At 43.5% G+C, this 27,770-nt stretch overlaps 1 protein-coding gene across 1 annotated transcript; it reads right to left on the bottom strand.

Annotated features, from left to right (window-relative positions):
* Positions 1–287: 287 nt before the first annotated feature.
* Positions 288–27,770, bottom strand: LOC137359140 (probable G-protein coupled receptor 139). The gene is made up of 3 exons (XM_068025215.1): positions 27,635–27,770; positions 24,447–24,683; positions 288–1,186 (listed from the first exon to the last, which is right to left on the bottom strand). The coding sequence occupies exons 1-3, from the start codon at positions 27,768–27,770 to the stop codon at positions 288–290; spliced, it is 1,272 nt and encodes a 423-aa protein (XP_067881316.1).

Here is a 27,770-nt window from a genome sequence, read left to right on the forward strand (position 1 = left end):
TTGCATTCCACTTTGTTAACTACAAGACAGGCCCCAATATCACTGTGTTGCCATAGTGACAGACCCTACTGCTCTGCATGGCAGAGATCTAGATTACAGAAGCAAAATACTGGGATGCGGCAAATCTGAAATTACATCAGTGAATACTGGTTATATTACACAGGGACAGTTATTATGAAGTTTGACTCGACACCAGGAAGGATCTATATGATTGACACCTTCGGGAAGAGTTGGTTGAAATGAGGCTGGTTTCAGTTCTGATGCTGGTTAGTCTACAATTTTTCTGATCATTTAATTAATTTAACAATTCGAGTAAAGGGATATTTCACAACATTCTTGAACTGCTCGCGGAACTTCGCCTGTGTCACGCAATAAATACAAGTGTTTGTGCAACAACTCAGAAGCTGCAGCATGAAACCCATTTCTTCCACAAAATCAGGTAGCCATACAGACTGATACCCCAAACCCCACATTCTGGCCCATATATAATAGAGCATTAACATTGCCCATAATAGTATGAAATTCCCCGAGATAACTACGAGTAGAATAATGGATTTCCTTCGGCTCTGCATCTCTGGGTCTCTGGGACTCTCCCCTCTGCTGTGACCTCGGAGTCTCCTGCGTACTTTGCTGCTCACTAAAATGTGGCTAACGGTGAATGCGTTGAACAGCAGAATCAGAAAAAATGGGACACAAGGGTTTAGAATGTGATGAAGGAACTCAATCGTTGTCCAGGCTGGAGAGAACCAAACATCAACTGTTACAAAACAAAACCAGGGCGTGTTCGCTAACCGATAGTGATCTGTTAACATGAAATACCAGAAAATGTTCTTTAAACAACTCAGCACAGTCACTGTTCCCAGGACCACAATCGCCGTTTTCTCGGTGCAATATTCACTTCTCAGCTTCTGGCGACAAATGGCCACAAATCGATCAAAGGTGAAAGTGACAGTGAACCAGACAGAACAATCTGTGGTTGCAAAGATCAGGACAGCGTGGATATTACACCCACGGATGGACTCCAAGAAAATAAATTGTTCGTTATAGACAATTGGAATGTGCCTCAATATCAGGTCGAAGATAATGACCAGTAGATCTGCCGCTGCCATGGCCATCAGGTAGTGAGTGACACATTTGGAGAGACCACACTTTCCCCGAGACAGAATCACAATCGTTACTAAGTTAACTGTAAGGAAGGGTAATACACAAGGAAAATACATATCAACCTGGGAAGACAGTTATCAGTTTCACTTATTACGTATTGAAATTTCCAAACGTGCTACCGTCTCCAGTAATGTATTGAAATGATTGTCCCTGAAAGAAGAAACGGAAGTTCTCTGATATGGTAGAAGGCAGAAGAGATCAATTGATGAAAGAATGAAAGAGAAATTATTGAACTCAATTTTGATCATAATCCCATCCTCCCTTCTTTCCCTGACTGGCTTATAAAACTGTTATATATTTAAATACTCCTAAATCTCATAAATATTACAATCTTGAAACATTAATTCTGTTTTTTCATCCACAGATACTGCCAGAATCACAGAGTTTTTGCAGAGCTGAAGGAGGCCATTTGCCCCATCGTTTCTGCACTGATTCTCTGAAAGAGAAATTCCCTCAGTCCCATTCCCCTGCCTTCTCCCCATAACCATGCACATTCTCATTTTTTAAATTAACTGTCTTATTCCCTTTTGAATGCTTCAAGTGAACCTGCCTTCACCACGTTCTCAGACAGCACATTCCAGACCTTAACCACTCACTGCATGAAAAATATTTTCCTCATGTCACTTTTGCTTCTCTTTCCAAATAATTTAAATCTGTGCCCTCGTTCTCGATCATTTCATGAGTGGGAACAGTATCTCTCTATATACCTTGTCCAGAACCATCATGATTTTGAATACCTCCATCAAATCACCTCTCAGACTTCTCTTCTCCAAGGAGCATTGTACTAACTTCTCCAATCTATTTTCAGAACTGAAATTCCTCATTCCTGAAACCATTCTCGTGAATCTTTCCAACGTCCTCACGCTTTTCCTCAAGTGTGCCGACCAATGTTTGACACAATACTCCAGCTGAGGCTGAACTAGTGCCTTATACAAGTTTCACATACTGTATGCTTTATTAACTGCTTTCTCAACCACTTCTGCCACCTTCAATGAATTATGGACATATACACCAAGGTCCTTCTGCTCCTGCATCATCTCTAGAATTGTGCCCTTTATTGTCTATTGTCTCTCCATGTTCTTCATGACCATAAAAATCACCTCAGATTTCTCTGCATTCAAGTCCATATGCCACCTAAGTGCCCATTCCACCAATTTGTCTATGTCCTATTGAAGCTCTACAATATATTCATCACAGTTCACAATGCTTCCTTGTTTCGTATCATCAGCAATATTTGAAATTGTGCCCTGTTCACCAAGATCTACGTCATTAATAGATATCAAGAAAATCAAGCGTCCCAACACTGATCCCTGGGGTACTTGACTACAAACCTTCCTCCAGCCTGTAAAACATCCATTAACCACTATTCTTTGTTTCCTTTTACGAAGCCAATTTCGTATCCATGTTGATACCGTCCCTTTTATTCGACGAGCTACAACTTTGCTCACAAGTTTGTTGTGTGGCACTGTATCAAACGCCTTTTGAAAGTCCATGTACACCACCTCAACATTATTGCCCTCAACAACCCTCTCTGCTACCCCCTCAAAAACTCCAGCAAGTTAGCTAAGCATGATTTTCCCTTCGGAAATCCATGCAGGCTTCCTTAACTAAGTCGCATTTGTCCACGTGAGTATTGATTTTGTCCCGAATTATTTTTTCTATAAGTTTTCCCACCACCCAAGTTAAATTGTCTGACCTGTAATTGACATGCTTATCTTTACATCCTTCTTTGTACAAGGGTGTAACTTTTTCAATTTTTCAGTCCTTTGGCACAACCCCTGAGTCTAAGGAAGACTGAAACATTATGGCCTGTGCCTCTGTGATTTCTACTCTCACTTCCCTCAGTATCCTTGGATGCATCTCATCCGGCCCTGATTCTTTATCCACAATTAGTTCATGCAGCCTATCTAATAATTCCTCTAATCAAATTTAAATCCCTCTAGTCTGACTTACCTCCTCTTTCAACATTGCTGCATTTTCTTCCTTGGTAAAGACAGGTGCAATGTATTAATTTAATATCTCATCCCTCTTCATCCATGTGTAAACCCCCTTTCTGGTCTGTAATCGGCCCAGTCCTCTTTTTACCACCCCTTTACTATTTGTATTCTGTAAAATGGTATGGAATTTCTCTCTATGCTAGCTGCCAGTCTCTTTTCATGCTCTCCCTTTGCTTCTTTTATTTGCTTTTTGACTTCCCCTCTGGAACTTTTATGTTCAGCCTGGTTTTCAATATTATTTTCTCCATGGCATCTGTCATAAGCACACTTTTTCTTCTTTATCTTAATCTCTACCTCTTTGGTCTTCCAGGGAGCTCTGGATTTGTTTGCTATACTTTTTCCCATTCGAGGGAATATACTTTGACCATGCCCGAACTAAGTCTTATTTGAAGGTAGCCCATTTTACATCTACCAATTTTCCTGCCAGCTTTCGACTCCAATTTTTTCGCGCAGCTACATTCGTACCCCATTAAAGTTGGCCTTCACCCAGTTAATTATTCCTACCCTGTATCTTTCTTTCTCCATTTCCATAGTTACCCGAAACCTTCTGATGCAATGATCACTATCCCCTACATGTTCCCCCACTGATCATTGATGCACTTGGCCCACATCATTCCCAAGAACCAGAACTAGCAGTCCCTCCTTTCTTGTTGGACTAGCAACACACTGGTGCAGAAAACTTTCCCAAACACACTCTCTGAATTCTTGACCTTGACTTCCATTTACAGTACTATTATCCCAGTCTATGTTTGGATATTTAAATACCCCCATTAAAGCTACACTATAATTCATGCCGTCTCTGTAATTTCCTTGAACATGTCTTCCTCCAAGTCCTTTCCACTAGCTGGTGGCCTAAGGACAACACCGAGAAATGTCACTGCACCTTTTTTGTTCCTTAGCCCCAGCCAAATGGATTCTGTCCTCGGCACCTCTGGGACGTCCTTTTTCTCCAGCTCCATAATGCTTCCCTTAATCAATACTGCCACCCTATCCCCTTTTTCCTTTTCTATCTTTACTGAACATCTTGTATCCAGGAATATTTAAACATAAGGAAGAATTCCAAGGGTGGGACCCACCATCCGTCATGAACTTAAACAGTTAATGGTGGTATTAACCTTAAAGAAAACGCCTACAATTGCATAAAGAAGGAGGTTGGTCAGAAGATTGGACAGAATATTAAAAAAGCAAAGAATGACTTGAAAGATTGATAAGGAAGGTAAAATTAGAGTACGAGGGAAAGCTAGCTAGAAATACAAGGACGGAGAGTAAGAGTTTCTATAAATACTTAAAAAAAGAAGGGTGAATCAAGTTGGTTCTATAGAAAGTGAGTCTGAGGAATTAATAATGGATAATAAGGAGATGGCAAATGAATTGAACAGATATTTTACAACAGTCTGCACTATTGAGGATACAGGGAACATCACAAGTAACTGTCAGTCAGGAAATGGAAGGGAGGGAGGAACTCAAGAAAATTATAATCACCAAGGAAGTGGAACTGAACAAATTGTTGGAGCTGCGGGCTGACAAGAACCGGGTCCTGATGGATTTCATCCTAGGATGTTAAAAGAAGTGGCTACTGAGATAGTTGATGCGTTAGTTTCAATTTTCCAACATGCCCTAGATTCGGGAAGGCACCATTAGATTGGAAAATAGCGAATGCAACTCTTTTATTCAAAAAGGGAGAGAAACAGAAAGGAGGAAATTGCAGGCCAGTTAGCTTTCATCTGCCTTTGCAAAAATGTTGGAAGTCATTATTAAAGACGTTATAGCAGGGAATTTGGAAACAATCAAAGTAATAAGACAGTGTCAACATGGTTTTGTGAAAGTAAATCATGTTTAACCAATTTATTGGTGTTCTTTGAGGGAGGCATTGGTGACACCACATCTTTAGTACAGTTCTGGTTTTCTTATTTAAGGAAGGATGTAAATGCGTTAGAGGCAGTACGGAAAAGGTTCACCAGACTAATACCTGGAATGAATGGGCTGCCTGAGAAGGAATGATTGGACAGGCGAGGCATATATCCGTTGAAATTTAGAATAGTAAGAGGCAACTTGATTGACACATATTGGATCCTGAGGGGTCTTGACAGGGTGGATGTGCAAAGGATGTTTCCCCTTGTGGGAGAATCGCGAACTAGGGGTCACTGTTTAAAAATAAGGGGTCGCAAATACAAGACAGAGATGAGGAGAAACCTTTTCTCTGAGAGAGTCGTGAGTCTTTGGAACTTTTTTCCTCAAAAGGGGGTGGAAACAGAGTCTTTAAATATTTTAAGGCAGCGGTAGTTATATTCTTGATAAATAAGGGGGTGGAGGTTATCGGGGGTAGTTGGGAATGTGGAGTAATCAGTTTAGCCATGAACTTATTGAATGGCGAAGCAGACTCGAGGGGACGATTCGCCTATCCCTGCTCCTAAATCGAATGTTCGTCTGAGTTACCTGTGTGGTTGATGAAGGAGAACCGGTGGATGTATTGTACTTAGTTTTCCAGATGACATTTGATAAGGTGCCGCATCAGAGGTTATTGCCGAAAATAAATCTCATGGAGCAGGGAATAACGTATTGGTATGGATCGAAGAATGGCTAGCTAACAAGAAACAGAGAGAAGGCACAAATGGGAATTTTTCGGGTTGGCAAAGGGTAACGAGTGGTGTGTCACAGGGATCTATGCTGGGGTCTCAACTTTTACTGTGTATATAAATGACTTAGATGAAGGGACAAAAGGTATAGTTGCTAAATTTGCTGATGACACAAATATAGGTTAGAAAGTAACTTGTGAAGCGGATAAAAGGGAGTTACACAGGGATATAGAGTGGGCACGTGAGTGGCAAAGACCTGAAAAATGGAGTATAATGTGGGAAAGTGGGGAATAGCCCTCTTTAGCAGGAAGAATATAAAAAGCATACTATCTAAATGGTGAGAGATTGCAGAGCTCTGAGCTGCAAAGGGATCTGTGCTCCTGGTGGATGAATCACAAAAAAGTCAGTACGAAGGTATAGCAGTAATTAGGAAAGCTATCCTTTGCAAAGTCATTCCTGACAACTCAGCGGCCCGCTGACGTCATAAGCGCGCCAAGTTTCGCACATGCGCATAGCATCTTGGTAGGGCTAAGTGGGCGTGGAAGATGTAACCGCGCAGCGCAAATGTCATCGCTTATCTGCACCTGGACCATCTTCCTGCCTGCACTATGCAGTATCATCGGGCATCCAGCCCCCGACTGGACTGGAATGAGTGGCTCAATGGGAGACTTTGAGGCTGGACCTTTTGCCCCTAGCTCCATGCCTCGATGCTTCGTCACCTCAGCTGCTCGCTCCAGACCTCGCTGCTCCCCTGCCCGATTGTTCTCTCCTCGGCACACGCTCTCCAGCCGCTCGCACCCAGCTGCTCCCCAAGACCCCGGCAAGCCTCTAACTCCAGGTCTCGTCGCTCCCCTCTTCTGAGCCACGCGCTGCTACGTGTCACGTCACCTCTTGTTTCTTCGATCGGCACGTGGAGACAATCAAACTTGGAAGCGATTGGCCAAGAGGAGGGAACCGGTGCGGCCTGCAGTGAGCGGCTACAGGAGGAAGCGGCTGTGGGGGCAGAAAGCGATTTGCCGAGTGGTATTTGCGGCCAGTGGGGCAGGAGCTAGTAGCTGCGTTCGGGTGAAGTCAGTCATTCTCAGTCAGATAATCGAATCACTATAACGAATTGGCAGCACATTTCATACGCTGCCTGATTTCCTTGTCCAACTATCGAGGTGCCAATTCATTGTCTTCCAAGAGAAATGCAATCATAAAATTACTTTTGTATTTAATAGAATTGCTGGAATATTAAATATATCTGAAGATTACAGTTTGTATCCTATAACTACGTAGTAACATGTTACTGGGCGCCCATGCAACTTAATGTAAGGTTAGTTTGCTGGAACGATATAGCAATAAGAATTTCCTGTGACAAATTGAACAGCGCCATCTTCAATAAAAGCAAAATACTGCAGATGCTGGAAATCTAAAATAAAAACAAAAAATGCTGGAAATCCTCCGTAGGTCTGGCAGCATCTGTGGAGAGAGAAGGAGGGAGAGCGTTTCAGGTCAATGACCCTTCATCAGAACTGACAAATATTAGAAATGTAAAAGATTTTAGGCAAGTCAAGCGGGGGGGAGGGGCAAGAGATAACAAAACAGAAGGTGATGACAGGACAAGGTCACAGAATAGCTGACCAGAAGCTCACGGGGCAAAGGCAAACATTATGTTAATAGCGTGCTGAAAGGCAAAGAATCAGTACACATAGTGTGAGAATAGAGTATGAAGCACAAAGCACTCCAAGCACAAACATTCATAGAAAACAAAAACGGTGGGTAGGCACAGGGGAAACTAACTAAACACCCTAAAAAAGCTGAAATAAAATCACAAAATAAAAAAAGAAAAAAGGCAAAAATAAAGAAAAATTACTCAACAGTAAAAGGCTCATGCTCTGAAATTATTGAACACAATTTTCAGTCCGGCAGGCTGTCACAGGCCGAATTGGTAAATGAGAAGCTGTTTCCCGAACTGGCAGTGATGTTCGCTGGAACACTGCAGCAATCCCAGGACAGAGATGTGAGCATGATAGTGGGGGGGGGGGAGGGGGGGGTGGGGGGGGGGGGTTGTCGTGGGAGGTGGTGTTGAAATGGCCAGCAACCGGAAGCTTGGGGTCTTGCTTACGGACTGAGCAGAAGTGTTCTGCAAAGCGGTCACCCAATCTCCGTTTGGTCTCCTCAATCTACTGGAGACCACATTGTGAGCATCGAATACAGTATACTAAATTTAAAGAAGTACATGTAAATTGCTGTTTCACCTGAAAGGAGCACCTAATTCCTGGAATCGGTGGGCTGTCATGCGAGGAAAGACTTGACAGGCCAGGTTTGTATCTGCTGGAATTTAGAAGTGTAAGACGTGACTTGATTGAAACACATAAGAATCTGATGGGTCTTAACAGGGTGGATGTGGAAAAGATGCTTTCCCCGTGGAGAATCTAGAACTAGGGGTCACTCTTTATAAATAAATTGTTGTCCATTTCAGAAAGAGATGGGGACATATTCTTTCTCTCAGATGGTCGTGGGTCTTTGGTTTTCTCTTCCTCAAAAGTTGGTGGAAGAAGAGTCATTGAATATGTTTAAGGGAGAGGTAGATAGATTCTTGATAAGCAAAGGTCTGGAAGTTTATTGGAGGGAGGTGGAAATGTGGAGTAATCAGTTCAGCCATGAACTTATTGAATGGAGGAGGAGGCACAATGGGCCGAATGGCCAACACCTACTCCTAATTTGTATGCTCGTATATTTAACACTCAGTCATGCACTTCTTTGAGCCAGGTCTCAGTTTTAGCCACATCATCATATTTGAACAAGGATATCTGCACCTATACCTCACCAGTCTTATTAACCACACTCCATGCATTCACATGCATGCACATAAACCTGATTCAGACTTTATTACATTTTTCCCTTACTCTGACCCCACCTACTAACGTCCTATTCCTAACTCTCGTGCCATCTGTCTCCCCAAGTATTCTGTTTCCTTTTTGTATTCCTCTCCAGTACTTGCTCATTTTTCCCATACCCCTGGCAAGTTATCCGCTTTGCTGCCTTCCAATCTGAGTTCCCTCTCAGGATCCTATCACCTACAAGTCCCACCTGCCCCAGAACTGGTCACAATGTCTTACAAATCTGATGCCCTCTCTCCTGCACCATTGCTCCAGCCGCGTGTTCAATCACTCAATTTTGGTGACTGCAGCTTGACAGTAGCAAAGGTGCGAGAGCGAGCTTACAGCTGGGAAGTCAATTTCAGTGTAAGTTAAAACGTTAATTCCCTTTTGTTTTCGGAGGACCAGGGACTGCTGGGTAAGTAAAAGCTATATATTTGGGTGGTTTATAATCTCTTTCTTTTAGTTTTGGTGACTGCAGCTTGACAGTAGCGAAGGTGCAAGAGCGAGCTTACAGCTGGGAAGTCAATTTCAGTGTAAGTTAAAAAGTTAATTCCCTTTTGTTTTCGGAGGACCAGGGACTGCTGGGTAAGTAAAAACTATATATTTGGGTGGTTTATAATCTCTTTCTTTTAGTTTTGGTAACTGCAGCTTGACAGTAGCGAAGGTGCGAGAGCGAGCTTACAGCTGGGAAGTCAATTTCAGTGTAAGTTTAAAAGTTAATTCCCTTTTGTTTTTGGAGGACCAGGGACTGCTGGGTAAGTAAAAACTAGATATTTGGGTGGTGGCTGTACCCGGGACACTACACGTGTAGTGTCTCCCACCCACCCTCCTCCTCTAACCAAAAAAAAAGACTCTGTTGTGTTGATAAGGTAAGCTTTTTATTTAAGAAGTTCTGTCCGTTGGATTGCTAACCTAACAAGTTTTGACTTTTTTGGGGGGTTTTCACTAGATCTGTTGGGAATTTAGAATAGAGGGAATGGAAGTTAAGGCAGTTGCATGTTCCTCCTGCAGAATGTGGGAGGTAAGGGTCGCCAAGAGTGTCCCTGCTGACTATATCTGCGGGAAGTGCACCCAACTCCAGCTCCTCGAGAACCGCGTTAGGGAACTGGAGCTGGAGCTGGATGAACTTCGGATCATTCGGGAGGCGGAGGGGGTTATTGAGAGGAGTTATGGGGAGGTAGTCACACCTCAGGTAAAATCAGTAGGTAGATGGGTTACCATCAGGGGAAGGAGAGGGAACCAGCAGGCAGTGCAGGGATCCCCTGTGGCCGTTTCCCTCAACAACAGGTACACCGTTTTGGATACTGTTGCGGGGGACGACTTACCAGGGGTAAGCAATGGGGTACAGGTCTCTGGCACAGAGTCTGGCCCTGTTGCTCAGAAGGGAAGGGGGAAGAGGAGCAGAGCATTAGTCATTGGGGACTCCATAGTTAGGGGAAAAGATAGGAGGTTCTGTGGGAACGAGAGAGACTCACGGTTTGTATGTTGCCTCCCAGGTGCCAGGGTTCGTGATGTCTCGGATCGTGTTTTTGGGATCCTTCAGGGGGAGGGGGAGCAGCCCCAAGTCGTGGTCCACATAGGCACCAACGACATTGGTAGGAAGAGAGATGGGGATTTAAGACAGAAATTCAGGGAGCCAGGGTGGAAGCTTAGAGCGAGAACAAACAGAGTTGTTATCTCTGGGTTGTTGCCCGTGCCAAGTGATAGCGAAGCGAGGAATCGGGAGAGACAGAAGTTGAATACGTGGCTCCAGGGATGGTGCAGGAGGGAGGGTTTTGGTTTCCTGGATAATTGGGGCTCTTTCTGGGGTAGGTGGGACCTCTACAAACAAAATGGTCTTCACCTGAACCAGAGGGGTACCAATATCCTGGGGGGGGGGGGGGGGGGAGATTTGCTAATGCTCTGCGGGGGGTTTAAACGAATTCAGCAGGGGAATGGGAACCTAAATTGTAGTGCCAGTGTACAGGATGTTGAGAGTAGTGAGGTCAGGGATAAGGTTACAAGGGCGCAAGAGGGCACTGGCAAGCAAGAACCTGGTTTAAAGCGTGTCTACTTCAACGCCAGGAGCATCCGGAATAAGGTGGGTGAGCTTGCAGCATGGGTTGGTACCTGCGATCTCGATGTTGTGGCCATTTCGGAGACATGGGTAGAGCAGGGGCAGGAATGGATGTTGCAGGTTCCGGGATTTAGATGTTTCAGTCAGAACAGAGAAGATGGTAAAAGACGGGGAGGGGGTGGGGGCGGTGTGGCATTGTTAATCAAGGAGAGTATTACAGCGACAGAAAGGACATTTGAGGACTCGTCTACTGAGGCAGTATGGGCCGAGGCTAGAAACAGTAGAGGTGAGGTCACCCTGTTGGGAGTCTTTTTCGACCTCCAAATAGTTCCAGAGATGTAGAGGAAAGGATAGCGAAGATGATTCTCGACAGGGGCGTGAGTAACAGGGTAGTTGTTATGGGGGACTTTAACTTTCCAAATATCGACTGGAAATACTATAGTTCGAGTACTTTAGATGGGTCAGTTTTTGTCCAGTGTGTGCAGGAGGGTTTTCTGACACAGTATGTAGACAGGCCAACCAGGGGCGATGCCACATTGGATTTGGTACTGGGAAATGAACCCGGCCAGGTGTTAGATTTAGATGTCGGTGAGCACTTTGGTGATAGTGACCACAATTCGGTTAGGTTTACCTTAGCGATGGGCAGGGACAGGTATATACCGCAGGGCAAAAATTATAGCTGGGGGAAAGGAAATTATGATGCGATTAGGCAAGATTTAGGATGCGTAGGGTGGGGAAGAAAACATCAGGGGATGGGAACAATCGAAATGTGGAGCTTATTCAAGGAGCAGCTACTGCGTGTCCTTGATAACTATGTACCTGTGAGGCAGGGAGGAAGTTGTCGAGCGAGGGAGCCGTGGTTTACTAAAGAAGTTGAAGCGCTTGTCAAGAGGAAGAAGAAGGCTTATGTTAGGATGCGACATGAAGGCTCAGTTAGGGTGCTTGAGAGTTACAAGCTAGCTCGGAAGGATCTAAAGGGAGAGCTAAGAAGAGCAGGGAGAGGACACGAGAAGTCATTGGCGGATAGGATCAGGGAAAACCCTAAGGCTTTCTATAGGTATATCAGGAATAAAAGAATGACTAGAGTTAGATTAGGGCCAATCAAGGATAGTAGTGGGAAGTTTTGTGTGGAATCAGAGGAGGTCGGGGAAGTGTTCAATGAATATTTTGCGTCAGTATTTACAGTAGAGAAAGAAAATGTTGTCGAGGAGAAAACTGAGATTCAGACGACTAGGCCAAATGGGATTCAGCTTCACAAGGAGGAGGTGTTATCAATTTTGGAAAGTGTGAAAATAGATAAGTCCCCTGGGCCAAATGGGATTTATCCTCGGATTCTCTGGGATGCCAGGGAGGAGATTGCAGAGCCTTTGTCCTTGATCTTTATGTCGTCATTGTCGACAGGAATAGTGCCGGAAGACTGGAGGATAGCAAATGTTGTCCCCTTGTTCAAGAAGGGGAGTAGAGACAGCCCTGGTAATTATAGACCTGTGAGCCTTACTTCGGTTGTGGGTAAATGTTGGAAAAGGTTATAAGAGACAGGATTTATAATCATCTTGAAAAGAATAAGTTCATTAGCGATAGTCAGCACGGTTTGTGATGGGTAGGTCGTGCCTCACAAACCGTATTGAGTTTTTCGAGAAGGTGACGAAACAGGTGGATGAGGGTAAAGCAGTGGATGTGGTGTATATGGATTTCAGTATGGCGTTTGATAAGGTTCCCCATGGTAGGCTATTGCAGAAAATACATAAGTATGGGGTTGAAGGTGATTTGTAGCTTTGGATCAGAAATTGGCTCGCTGAAAGAAGACAGAGGGTGGTGGTTGATGGCAAATGTTCATCCTGGAGTTTAGTTACGAGTGGTGTACCGCAAGGATCTATTTTGGGGCCACTGCTGTTTGTCATTTTTATAAATGACCTGGAAGAGGGTGTAGAAGGGTCGGTTAGTAAATTTGCGGATGATACTAAGGTCGGTGGAGTTGTGGATAATGCCGAAGGATGTTGCAGGGTACAGTCTTTTTCCTCGGATGGTGATGGCAAACACGAGGGGACATAGCTTTATGTTGAGGGGTGATAGATCTAGGACAGATGTCAGAGGTAGTTTCTTTACTCAGAGAGTAGTAGGGGCGTGGAACGCCCTGCCTGCAGCAGTAGTAGACTCGCCAACTTTAAGGGCATTTCCGTGGTCATTGGATAGACATATGGATGATAATGGAATAGTGTAGGTCAGATGGTTTCACAGGTCGGCGCAACATCGAGGGCCGAAGGGCCTGTACTGCGCTGTAATGTTCTGATTCTAATTCTAATTCTAATTCTAATTCTCTTATTCCGATGCTCACTCACACGTGGAACTGGGAGTAATCTTGCTGATTTTGAAGATCTGCTTTCTACTCTCCTTCCGAGCTCCCTAAAAGCTGCGTTCAGGACCTCATCCCCCTTCTTACCTATGTCATTTGTACCAATATAGACCACGACCTCTGACTGTTTACCCTCCCCCAGAAGAATGTCCTGTAGCCTCTCAGTGACATCATTGACCCTGGCACCAGGGAGGGAACACACCCTCCTGGAGTCACGTTTTATGTCGCAGAAACGCCTGTCCATTTCTCTGACTAATGCATCCCCTATCATTACGGCTCTTCCTCCACTTTTCCTCCCCTGCGATGCAGCTGAGGCACCTGTAGCGCCAGAAACCTGGCTTTGACTGCATTTCTCTGAGGAACCATCTCACTCAACAGTATCCGAAATGGAAAACAGATTAGCGAGTGAGATCATAACAGGGGGCTCCTGCACTACCTAACTGGTTCTCGTAGACTGTCTGGTGGTCATCCATTCCCAATCTGCCTGCATTCTCCTAATCTGTGGTGTGATCATCTCCCTAAACGTGCAATCCACCTAATCCTCCACCATGCAGATGCACAGCAGTTATTCCAGTCGCTGCTCGAGTTCCGAAACCCAGAGTTCAATCTTCTGCAGCCGGTGACCGCTTCCTGCATATGACTTTGTCTAGGAAACATGGTGCGTCCATTATTTCCCACATGCCACAGGCGGTACATTCCACTCGGCAGAGCAGACCTGCCATACCTTAACTTTATTATGAGTAGAAAAGCTTGCTGGGTACTCAAAAAACAGCTCCATCCACTGCACCGAAGTAAGAAGCAAATACTGAAGGGTTTAAAAGTTGAAATAAAGAAAAATAGAGCACCTGCGCCACCTTCACGGAACGCAACACTCACCAAACTCGCATCTTAACACTCAGTTTGCAATCTGCACACTGTGAATCTAATAAACCTAAAATGATAATAAAGCTTTGCCAATATTAATAAGCCTTACGATCAGTAAACCTTAGAAATTCTGATAAACCCTAATACTACTTAATGCAGCTTATGTATTAAGTTGTCCTAATTTGAACTAATGCACTGTCTGCTGCTCTCTCTCTCTCACTGCGTATTGTAATTGATAAAATTCGCTTTAGTTTTTAGTTTATATCCTAATATATCGATCAGGTCTTACAATATATTTGATCTTAATTATATTTAAATTAAAAGCTTACCTGTGCACTCAACATGTGACTATTCAATACTCTGTTTCCCTGCTCGCTCTGTTGATTGTGATCCCAGTCTGATGTCACTTTTCAATTTTGCCCCTACTCCTCTTCTGGTCTCTCTGTCTCCGGCCTCTGATTCATTCCCTTTTGCTGCCCTTTTTAATCCTCCGCTCCCATTGATCTCTCTCTCTCTCTCTCTCTCTCTCTCGGTCTGTCTCCAGCCTCCGACTCTGTCCCATTTGGAGTACTTTTAAAACCACCGCTCCCGCCGTGCTTTTTTCTCTCAATTGGCCTGTCTGAATATTTTCAGCATTTTCATATTTGAAGCTCCCACAGTACTTGGGTCCTGTACAGTAATTTAATGCTTGATGGACTAAACGATTTTCTCAACTGTGACAGGTCGCATGGCATTAAATTATGTTCAAACAATGATTGGAAATTATGACATTAAAAAGTCTGTGGAACAAATAATCACGGCCGTCACTAACATATCTGTAAACACGGGGGATAATCAGTGAAAATATACATCCTATTGGGAGAACAGAACAGCAGTTGAAAGGAGTTCAGGTGGCAGTTGTACATTTGTAACCACATTCAGTGAAAGATCTAATGATCATAACTGTGACAAGGCTTCCAGGTGGAGACAGGGCTTTAATTAAATTATTATGTTTGGACATGGAAACAGAGGAAAAATAAAACAAAAAACGGAGATGTCAGCTACATTCCGATGCTGATTGAGAAGCAAATAAAATAAAATAATTAAATTAAACTTGAGTAATAGCAGATTTGTAATAAACCAGAACCCCTGTATATATTGATGGGGCTGGTAACTGACGTCACGGTGCCTTTAATCGCCATTGCGGTGATTCTTTTCGGACTGCAGGGATGTCCTTAGTGTTCTCCAGGATTCCGTACTAGGCTCGCTGCTGTTTCTGATATACATTAATGAATTAGGCGTAGGGGTAGAGGGCATAATGTGGAAATGTGAGTAAGACATGCAGATTGTAAATATAGTGAAGAGTGTGGAAGATAGTAATGACCTTCAAGAGGACTAATGCAGGGTGTTGGAATCGGCAGGAAGACAACAACAACCACAACATGTAGTTGAACAGCGGCTTTATGGTTAAAGAAAAAGTCCCAAAGCGCCCCATGAGAGCTTTATAAAACAAAATATGACAGCAATCCACAGAAGGAGAGATCCGATCAGATGGATAAAAGCTAGGTCAAAGAGTTGTTTTAAGGAGGAAAGCTAGGTATAAAGATGGAGGGAAATCCTGAATTTTGGGCTTAGGCAACCGAAGGCACGGTCACTAATGGTGGAGCAATTGAAATCAGTGATGTTAAAGAGTGCAATTATCTCACAGACTTACAAGATGGAGGATATTACAGCGAGAGGGATGAGCAAGGCCATGGAGGGGTTTGGAATCAAGGATGTGAATTTTAGTCTCAGGAAGCGGCTTGAATGGGAACCAATGTAGGCCAATGAGCATAGCGGTGATGGGGAACAGAACTTGATGGAGTTCGGACACGAGCAGCAGAGTTCTTAATCATCTCAATTGTACAGAGTGTAGAATGTGTGACTCCAGCCAGGTGTGTGTGGGAATAGTTAAGTTTGCAAGGAACAAAGACACAAATGATGCTTTTGGGAGCAGGTGGGCTTTGACAGCGAGGACGTCAGGTAATATTATGGAATGTTAAATAGGCACTCTTGGTGCTGGCGTGATTATGTGATCAGAAGCTCATCTCGAGGTCACATATAGCACCAGGATTGTGATAAGTATGTATAATATCAGACTGTGCCAGGGAGAGGGATGAAATATGTCGCCAGGGAAGGGATTTTGAATTGGGGACCGAAAACAATGGCTCCAGTCTTCCCAATGTTTAATTGGTATGACTGAAGTAGGGGGAAGTACATTTTGGTTTGGATGAAAGAGGAGAGACAAAACAAACCAATTATTCAACTTTAAAGAAGGTTGAAGAACAGAGAGTCCTTGGGGTGTTCGTATGCTACTCGTTGAAGGGCGCAGGACTTGATAAGAAAGCTAGTTAATAAAGCAGATTGTCACGTCGATTTTACAGATAGAGGCATAGAGTACATAAGCCAGGATGTTATGCTAAACTTAAATACAAGTACACATATTTTCGCCCCGGGCTGCCTGAAGTATTGCTTCCAATGCTGCGGACCAAAAGTTTGACCAGCATAGTTCTTGGGATCATGGTTGCAGTTATGTGATTAGACTGGAGAAGCTGAGATTGTTCTCCTTTGAGTCGAGACGTTTAAGAACAGATTTGGTAGAGGTGTTTCGCATTTGAAGGGGTTCGATTGATCAGAGTAAGAGGAACGGCTTACAATGTCTGAAGAGTCGATCACCAGAGGACACAGATGTAAGGTGAATGGAAAACGAAAAATAAGGACAAAGGAGCAGGAATAGGCCATTCCACTCATCGAGCCTGCTCGACCATTCAATATGATCATGACGGATCATCCACTTCAATGCCTTTTGCGCACACTATCATCATATTCCTTTATGTCATTGCTTTAGATGGCTATGAATCTCTGCTTTGAAGATACTCAATGACTGAGCTTCCACAGCCCTCTGGCGTAGAGAATTCCAAAGATTCACAACCCTGTCAGTGAAGATATTTCTCCTCATCTCAGTCCTAAGTGGCCGCTTATTTTGAAATTATTTCCCCTCTTTCGGCAATCCCCAACCATGGGAAACATCACAGCTGCATCTACCTGTCTATCCCTTCAAGTACTTCGTAAGTTTCAATGAGATTACCTCCCATTCTTCGAAACTCTAGGTAATACATGCCCAGTTTCTCCCACCTCTCTTCACTGGACAGATCCGCTATCCTGGGAACAAGTCCGGTGAACCTTTGTTGCGCTCCCTCTGTAGCAGTAATACCTTTCCGAAGATAAGGGGACCAAAACTGCACACAGTACTCCAGGTGCGGTCAAACAAAGGTTCTATGCAATTGAAGCAAGACTTAGATATTCCTGTACTGAACTCCTCTTGTGATAAAGGCTAAAATACCATTAGACTTCCTAATTTCTTGCTGCACCTGCATATTAGCTTTCAGTGACTCATTGATGAGGACACCCAGGTCACTTTGTACATCTACACTTTCTAATCTCAGACGGGACATGAGAAAAATCTATTTATGCAACGAGTGGTTAGGATTTAGAATGCGCTGCCTGATATTAATATAGAAACATAGAAAAATAGGAGCAGGAATAGGTCATTCGGCCCTTCGAGCCAGCTCCGCCACTCAATACGATCCTGGCTCATCATCCAAACTCAGGACCCTGTTCCCGCTTTCTTCCCATAATCCATTGATCCATTTCGCTGAAATGACTAGAACTAACACTTTCTTGAATATATTTAGTGATTTGGCCTCAACTGTTTTCTGTGGTTGAGAATTACACAGGTTCACCACTCTCTGGGTGAAGAAATCCCTCCTCATGTCAGTCCTCAATGGCTTACCCCTTATCCTTCGACTGTGAACCCTGGTCTGGCACTCACCTACAATTGAGAACATCCTTCCTGCATCTAGTCTATCCAGTCCTGTCAGAATGTTTAGTGTTTCTATGACATCCCTTCTCATTCTAGTAAACTCCAACGAATAGAAGCATAATCGACCCAAACTCTCTTCATATGTCAGTTCTGCCATCCCAGGAATCATCCTGGTGAACCTTCGCTGCACTCCCTCCATAGCACGAACAACCTTCCACCGAAAAGGAAACAATACTCCAGATGTTGTCCCAGCAAGGCTTGTATAATTGCTGCAAAACACCCTTGTTTCTGTACTGGAATCCTCTCGCTATGAAGGTCAGCACACCATTTGCCTTCTCAACTGCCTGTTGCAGCTGCATACTTACTTTCAGCGACTGGTGCAGAAGGACACTCAGGTCACGCTGTACCTCCCCCTTTCCTAATCTGTTACAGTTCTGCCTCTGTTTTCATCACCAAAGTAGATGACCTCACATGTATCCACATTATACTGCATCTGCCATGTATTTGCCCACTCACTCAACCTGTCCAAATCACACTTGCACTTCTCTGCATCCTCCTCACAGCTTACACTCCCACCCAGCTTTGTGTTTTCAGCAAACTTGGATATATTACATTTAATTCCCTCATCTATATCATTAATATATATTGTGAATAACAGGGGTCTTTGCACTGATCCTTACGGTACCCTAGTAGTCACTGCTTGGCACTCGGAAAAAGACTGATTTATTCCTACTCTTTGTTTTCTGAATGCCAACCAGTTCTCTATCCATGTCAGTACTTTAACCAATCCCATGTGCTTTCGGTTTCCACATTGTAATGTGATAACTTATTGAAAGCCTTCTGAAAGTCCAAATACACCACATCCACTGGTGCTCCCTTATCAATTCTAACACGTTGGTGGATACAGATTAACCAGTAGCTTCCAAAGGGGATTTGGATAAATATTTTCAGGAGGCAAATAATCACGGATAGTGGGAGAGAGCCGGACAGTGGGATGCACTGGAATTAAAAGTCGTTTGATGAAGCAACAAACAATAGTCTTGTTGTCAAAATTGAAACATATCGGATTAAAGGGCCAATGGTAGTATGGCTCGGAAAATTGATGAGCGACAGATAGCAGTCGTGAACTGTTGCTTATCAGACCGGCGGGGAGCATTGGTCAGGGACAGTATTGCATCAACTGTTCTTTTAATGCATGTTAATGCCACGGACTTGCACACACAGTGGATAATTCTTAAGTTTTCAGCTGGCATGAAACTTGGAACTGTTAATAAACTATCAGAGGATACCAACCGACTTCAGGAGGATAGAGAGCGACTGGTGATATGAGCAGGCACCTGGCAGAAGCAACTTAATGCAGACATATTTTGGTAGAAATATGAGGGAAGGCAATGTAAAATAAAAGGTACAATTTCAAAGCGGATACAGGAACAGAGAGACCTGGGTTGTATGCACATGGATCTTTGAAGGTGGTCAGACAAGTTGAGAAGTCTGCTAAAAATGCACATAGTTTCCTAGCTGGACAAAACGAGACAAAAAGCAATGACAGTCAGGAAGAAATGTTTATCTTTTATACATCATTGGTTAGACCAAAACTGGAGAATTGTGTCCAATTCTGAATACTAACATTTTGGAAGGATGTCCAGGATAAAAGCACAATACTGTGGATACTGGAAATCAGCAATAGAAACAGAAAATGTTAGAAATACATAGCAGGTCTGGCAGAATTTGTAGAGGGAGAAACAAAGATAACGTTTCAGGTCGATGCCTTTTCATCAGAAATTGGCAGAACTTCGTGAAGATGCAGACTGGTTTACCAGAATGGTTCCAGCGATCTGGAACTTCAGTTAGTTGGAGAGATTAGAGAAGCTGTGGTTGTTCTATTTCGAGCAGCGAAAGGTAAGGGAAGATTTCATACACACAGAAGTTAAAAGTCATGAAGGGTATTGACAAAGAAGTTAATGCGAAAATGTTACCATTGCCAGAAAGTTTGGTATTAAGAAGGCAAAGAGTGAAAGTAAATGGCAGAGGACCAGAGGTGAAAGGAGGAGATTTCTCTTCCAGAGCGAGTAGCTGGGATCTGGAATTCACTGCCCGAAAATATAGAGTCATAAAGACATCGCAATAAGCCATTCGGCCATCAATCCATTCAGGCTCTCCGCAGAGAAATCTGGTCAGTCCCATTTCTTTGCTTTACTCCCGTTGCGATGTAAATATATTTCCATCAAGCATCCATTAAAATTCCTTTTGAAATCATGTATTGTCCCCACTTCCAGCACCCTCATCAACAGCAAGTTCCAGTTTACTACCACTTGCTGCATTAAAAAAAACATCCTTGCAACTTCGGCTGAAACCTTAAATCGGTCTCCCCTGGCCCTGGTACCATCAGATAATGGGAACAGCTTTGCCGTGTCTGGCTTATCATAATCTTGTGCGCCTCGATCGAATCACCCCTCAACCTCCTTTGTTTCAAGGAGAACAACACCAGCTTTTACACCCTCGCCTTGTAGGTAAAATCACTGAGCCTTGGAACCATTTTGGTAAATCTTCTCTGCACCTTCTCAAAGAACCGCACGTCCATTTCAATGTGTGGCGAACACAACTGGACACAATACTTTAGTGGGGACCTAACCAGTGTTTTATGCAAGGTCAGCATAATTTCTTTCATTTTGTACTCAATGCCACATTTTGATGAAGGCCAAGGTCACATATGCTTTCCTAACTATTGTCACAATATGCACCGTCCTCTTCAAATATAGATGCAAAGGAAACCTCCAGTTGCCTCTATCCCTGTACACTGCTGAGAACTGTGCAATGTCGTCTCTATTCCTTCTTGTTAACCCTTCAGCCAAAATGCATCACCTCACAATTCTATCTATTAAATTGCATATCTCACTTGCCTGCTTGTTTTGCTAGGTTATCCACGTAATGTTGTCATCTATTGGCACCATCTTCACTTTCTTCCACATTCCAAGATTCATTCTTTCTTTCTTCCGTTCTTTCTTTCTTTCTTTCTTTCTTTCTTTCTTTCTTTCTTTCTTTCTTTCTTTCTTTCTTTCTTTCTTTCTTTCTTTCTTTCTTTCTTCCTATCTATCTATCTATTATTCATCTGTCGATATATATCTATCTATCTATCCATCTAGCTATCTTTCAATCTATCTATCCATCAGCACATTGTTACGGTCAGGGAAGGAGGCTCAAAGGGCTTCCCTTTTTTCCATCTCCCTGTTTGAACACAACAGGTCTATTTCTTTTTATTAAAGTAGATGTACTGGCCAATTCAGTAGTTATTTGATTACTTGCATGCAATCATCATAACATGAACACATCGGGAAGGTTGTCTTGAATTTAACAAAGACAGCGGTTAACTTTGTTGTACTAAACAGAACTAATGAAAATAATAAATAACGCACCAACTTTCACACACACACACACACACACACAAAAACACACACACACACACACACAAACACACACACAAGAGGATTACAGACAGACCCATAGCATACAGTGTGGCGAAAGGTAGATTGGTTGAGTTAGAGTCCTTAGAAAATAGGTCTGTTGGGTTTGGTGATTTGGCTGTCTTCGAGGTGACTTTGGTGATCTGATGCTTTTAGTTTTGAGAGGTAGATGATTGGGTTGGTTGGTCTCTTGGAGACACCGATGCGGGAGATTTCCTCCAACAGGGTTTCTGACTGCAGCTGGAGGATGCAAAGGTGGTCGGTCAACAGGCAGACTTCGATGCTTGAAAGCCAATATGAAGAGAGAGAGAGAGAAAGGCCTTTCAGAGTCTAGAAGCTTCGCATTGCTGCTATAGATATGGTAGTATTGTTTCCAATCTTGCTAAAAACGACACATAGTTCTCTTAAACATCCTCCGTCTTGATCGGATGAGCAGGCATTTCATCTTGACCTCACAGGCCTTGCAATGTAGTATACTATAGGATAGAGTGTTGCATGTTAGGTGGCCATCTTAAGCTGTCAGCAAAATCATCCTTCACCTGTTCTCTTTCAAAATTCTTCACAAAATAACAATTCTAATCTCCAGTCAGAGGATTAAAGAAATTGAGCAAAGCAAGTTGGTGTGACTATCTCTCTCTCTGTCTCTCCTTGAGCTTCAATTCTGACAACCATCTTTTATAAGTGACACTTCGTCAAACTCTTTCTTAAAATCCATATGGTCAGCACCATCGCATTCTCTTCATCAACGGTCACTGTTACACAGACAAATAAAAATCCATGATATTTGTCAAGCACACTCTGGCTTTTACAAATCCGTGCTCGCTATCTTAAATAAGCTGTGCCAGCTAATTTTATCCTTGGTTACTCTTCGGAACACCTTAACCAACACTGATGTTAAAATGGCTAGGTGCTAGATATGTCCTTGCACCCTCTCTTGAATAAGTGCCACGTTGTCCAATCCCCAGTCCTCTAGCCTCTTCCCCCACATCTAGAGAAGATTGGAAGATTGTGGAGAGCCCTTCCACTATCTCCACCCCGACTTCTTTGGCAACCTGTGGTGCAAGCTACCCGGACCAGTTGTCATATCCACTTTAACCATTGTCAGCCTTTCCATTACAACGTTCCTATCAATTTTCACTCCATCCATTACCTTTCCCGTCTCTGCTTCGACCTATTATCTGTCCGCAACAACTTCTTTCATAATCCCCGATGTAAAAGTACTCAGTTAGTGATCTAGCCTTGCCCTGTTCTCTAAGCCTATATCACCCTATTTTTCCCTACTAAGCCACACAGCGCCTCCTGCTACCCAATTACTATGCATATGCAAAATAAGATTTTTGGCTTCCCTTTCATGTTGACTGCCATTTTATCCTCATTTTCTCTCTTTGCCAGTCTTATTTTCCCCTTCACTTCCTCTCTCAACTTGTTATATTTGACTTGGTTCTGAATTGAAGACTTCACCTGATATGCATCACGCACCCTTTTTTGTTTCATCGTATTCTCCATCTCCCCTGTCAGCCAAGAAGCCCTGGCTTTGATTTCACTCCAGTTCGCCCTTTTTGGAATGTACCTAGCCTTTACCTGCAGCATCTGCTCCGTAAAGTTCACTCATTGTTCCATTACATTTTGTTCCTGTCAGTCTTTGGTCACATTTTATAATTAAAAAATAGATCCTTTCACATCACAATGAATTAGACCTCTTACAACCTGGAATTGCCTAAGATTGTCCCTTGCTCTTCCCTATTACGAGTCTAAAACTCATAATGAGTTAACCACTCTTGGACAAGAGCTCCACATGGAGACTAGCTTCACATAGCCCACATCATTCCCCAGCTCCAGATCCTAGTTGGGCCGAGAACATACAGGTCAAGGACGTTTTCCTGAACACATTTCAAAAAATCCTCCCCTTTCTTTCCATTTACTCTAACACGATCCCAAACGATATTGCCGGTACTTTACACCCCCAATATTACTCCATATTCCAATTGCATCTCTGTGACTTCCCTGAAGATTTGCTCCTCACTATTTGAACGTCTATAAAATAGCCCCAGGATTGTGATCATATGCGTTTTCCTTCTTAACGCTAACCAAGTGAATTCTGTGCTTGCTCCCTCAAGGGCATCCTGTTTTTTTGCCAACAATAAGATGCCTTCTATAGTCACTGCTGCCACCACACCTCCATTTTCTCCTTTCCTATCATTTCTGAACACTTTGAATCCTGAAATAATAAGCACCATGGCCTCATCATTTTATACCACGTTTCTTTTAGTGCTGCTGCACCACATTCCACATGCTCATTTGCGCTTTTAGCTCACTAATCCTATACGCCACACTTAGACTTTTACATACATTCCTTGTGAGCTTCTCTTTTTATTCCTCAGAGTCCTTCTAAGTCCATTCCTAAAAAACAGACTACTGCTCTCTTCTCTACTACTATGCAACACTTTCACTTTATGACCTTCATTCACATACTGTTATGCACACTCTGATTGAAGCTTTAAATTTCCCACCTGCTAGTTTATGATAATGTACCAGTTTCGGAGAAATACTCCCCAACCAATCACTTAGCTGCTTTCCTGTCACGTCACACTGTGTTTATTTTTTGTCAACAAAGTCAGCTTGCTCTGAACCAGCACCCAGACCTTTCATCTTCCCACCGTTCTCTCTGTGTTCTCACTCTCAATGCTGCTCTGTCACCAGTATGTTGTCATCCCCACCAGGCTCGCTATGATATTGCTCTCGGTGCTGCACTGCCACTACTCTTTTAACCATTCTGCCGGCCTCAAAATGTGTTGTGCAGCATGAGAGGATATCCTTTTTGGAAGGAAATGCCATGAGTTGATGAATTCGCTAATATTGACACACACATGAGCCCATTACACCTCTTTTGGCATTGCCTGCAGGTCTTCGGCGCTGGACCTCTTGCATTGACCTCCCTGGACACCTGCTCCCATTGGCATTGGCAGCTGTTCCTTGAGGGTCTCCAACCACTACACCCCCCAAGAAATCATTGCCTCTCACCTCCTTTCAACCTCCATGACTTAGCTCTCCAGTACCAAATCAGTGAACCGTGAACGTTTTCCGTATTCCAAATGCCTTGTCTCCATTGCATTGTTCACAGTCAGCAGCAGCAGCCTGCTGTGATTCAGAGGATGTAAAGATTTAATGAAGGGAAATATCAGCAGCAAGGATGAAAAAGTAAATTGCAAGAATAGTAATACAGTTAAACATGGTTTCTAGAGTTAATAACTGGATAGAAAGACTTACCAGGAACGCCAACAATAGCAAGGAACGGATAGTAAATGTAGCAAATAATTTCAAGTGCGAATTTAATCCGATATTCTAATGGTAGCCAATCGTAATACGTGGAAAGATAGTGAAGATCCGAGGATAAACCCCTGTCCATTCTTGTAATATTCCAATCCATTGTTCTCAGTTTCTGATCTATCCACTTACTGTTTCTGAAGCCGCTGATCATTGTTCGTGCTGAAGCTGCTGGTCCTACTAATATTATGGGATAACAACATTGAAAGGAGTCCCTTATGAATAGAAGAGGGAAACTCTCCAGTGACACAATTAGGATCCATGGAGACTGATTTTAATCACATTCACTGAACAAATAGGTTCAGTTAACCCATTCCAATGTAATACCATTTGTGAAACAACAAAATTGAACGTTTGTAAGTTCTGGATGGGATGGTGGAGGATTGTTGTAAGAACAAATGGTGGAAATAAGAGAGACACTGGCCTCTTTCAATCCTCCTTGGATCTATCAGTGGTACCAGATCATTGGAGGACTACAAATGTTCGACCCTGTTCATAAAAGGCACGAGAGATGATCCCTGTAACTACCGATCAGTCAGCTTAACATCGTTGAAACAGTGGGAAAAGTTTTAGAGTTTATAATCTGGGACAAAATAATTTGTGCTTTGGAAAAAAAAAACATGAGTTTACCAATGACAAGCAGCACAGAAATGGTAATACAAAATCGTGTACGGCAAATATGAACGAGTCCTTTAATAATGTAATGGAGAAGGTTGATGAGGGTAGCATGGTTGATGTAATATACATTGGCTTTCTAAATGCGTTTGATCAAGTGCCATTTAATAGACCACTTAGAAAAACTGAAACCCAGAATTAAATGGGCACTCTGGGTATGACACTGACGCAGGGGATAAGGAAGGTTTGAGTGGTTGTTGTCAAGACAGAAGGGGATTATTTTATTTATTTTATTTAGAGATACAGAACTGAAACAGGCCCTTCGGACCACCGAGTCTGTGCTGACCATCAACCACCCATTTATACTAATGCTACACTAATCCTATAATCCTTCCACATCCCCATCTGTTCCTATATTCCCCAACCGCTTACCTATACTAGGGGCACTTTATAATGGCAATTTACTTATCAACCTGCAAGTCTTTGGTGGTGGGAGGAAACCGGAGTACCCGGCGAAAACCCACGCAGACACAGGGAGAACTTGCAAACTCCACACAGGCAGTACCCAGAATTGAACCTGGGTGGCTGGAGCTGTGAGATTGTTCGCGGGAATGAATCTAGAAGAATCACTCGACACTCAGATCTGCTCCAATGTCAAACTGTTTATTGAGTTACGCCAGCGGGGAGCAGTTCACTGGGCTGTCCAGATGCATCTCCATTGATCAAAGGAAAATCATCCATACTTATACATTTTTCAAACAGTTACTTAGCCCATCCTGGCTGGACATGATCCAATCATAACCGTTATTACATACATTACACATATTACCAATTAGATTACTCATTAGGCATCATGTGGCTACGTGATCAGCTCATAGCAAGCCCACGATCATCTTGTGATGTTTCCCAGACCCCCTTATCAACTATCCTTGAGTCTTCACAATGAATCCTTCTAACTTTATCAAGCTTGCATTCCTGATTGCTTCGTGCAGCCTGCAGATACACAAAGCAGCTGTCTTATACACTGATGTTAGGGCCCTCCTTGGTCAGGCTAATTGCCTGTGCAAAGCAGTACCATGCTCGAGGCTGCAAGCTAACTAACTTGTCCCACAATGCCTTGGGTAAATACTCCATTTTGTAACAATATGTGGCTATACTTTCAACTTGTATATGGGTATATATATACTCATATACAAGTTGAAAGTATAGCCACATATTGTTACAAAATGGAGTATTTATATATATATATATTCTTTTGGGCCTCCTTATCTCGAGATAGAATGGATACGCGCATGGAGGTGATCAGTGGTTTGTGAAGCAGCGCCTGGAATGGCTATCAAGGCCAATTCTAGAGTGACAGGCTCTTCCACAGGTGCTGCAGACAAATTTGTTTGTCGGGGCTGTTGCACAGTTGGCTCTCCCTTTGCACCTCTGTCTTTTTTCCTGCCAACTGCAAAGTCACTTTGACTCGCCACATTTTAGCCCTATCTTTATGGCTGCCCGCCAGCTCTGGCGAACGCTGGCAACTGACTCCCACAACCTGTGACCAATGTCACAGGATGTCATGCCGCGCTTGCAGACGACTTTAAAGCGGAGACATGGACGGCCGGTGGGTCTGATACCAGTGGTGAGCTCGCTGTACGATGTGTCTTTGGGGATCCTGCCATCTTCCATGCAGCTCACATGGCCAAGCCATCTCAAGCGCCGTTGACTCAGTAGTGTGTACAAGCTGGGGATGTTGGCCACCTCAAGGACTTCTGTGTTGGAGATACGTTCCTGCCACCTGATGCCAAGTATTCTCTGGAGGCAGCGAAGATGGAATGAATTGAGATGTCGCTCTTGGCTGGCATACGTTGTCCAGGCCTCGCTGCCGTAGAGCAAGGTACTGAGGACACAGGCCTGATACACTCGAACTTTTGTGTTCCGTGTCAGTGCGCCATTTTCCCACACTCTCTTGGTCAGTCTGGACATAGCAGTGGAAGCCTTACCCATGCGCTTGTTGATTTCTGCATCTGGAGTCAGGTTACTGGTGATAGTTGAGCCTAGGTAGGTGAACTCTTGAACCACTTCCAGAGCGTGGTCGCCAATATTGATGGATGGAGCATTTCTGACATCCTGCCCCATGATGTTCGTTCTCTTGAGGCTGATGTTTAGGCCAAATTCATTGCAGGCAGCCGCAAACCTGTCGATGAGACTCTGCAGGCACTCTTCAGTGTGAGATGTTAAAGCAGCATCGTCAGCAAAGAGGAGTTCCCTGATGAGGACTTTCCGTTCTTTGGACTTCGCTCTTCGACGGGCAAGGTTGAACAACCTGCCCCCTGATCTTGTGTGGAGGAAAATTCCTTCTTCTGAAGACTTGAACGCATGTGAGAGCAGCAGGGAGAAGAAAATCCCAAAAAGTGTGGGTGCGAGAACACAGCCCTGTTTCACGCCACTCAGGATAGGAAAGGGCTCTGATGAGGAGGCACCATGTTGAATTGTGCCTTTCATATTGTCATGGAATGAGGTGATGATACTTAGTAGCTTTGGTGGGCATCCAATCTTTTCTAGTGGTCTGAAGCGACCATGTCTGCTGCCGAGGTCAAAGGCTTTGCTGAGATCAATGAAAGCAATGTAGAGGGGCATCTGTTGTTCACTGCATTTCTCCTCCAT

Source organism: Heterodontus francisci, unplaced genomic scaffold (genome assembly GCF_036365525.1).
Source record: "Heterodontus francisci isolate sHetFra1 unplaced genomic scaffold, sHetFra1.hap1 HAP1_SCAFFOLD_54, whole genome shotgun sequence".
In the NCBI taxonomy this organism is placed as follows: domain Eukaryota; kingdom Metazoa; phylum Chordata; class Chondrichthyes; order Heterodontiformes; family Heterodontidae; genus Heterodontus; species Heterodontus francisci.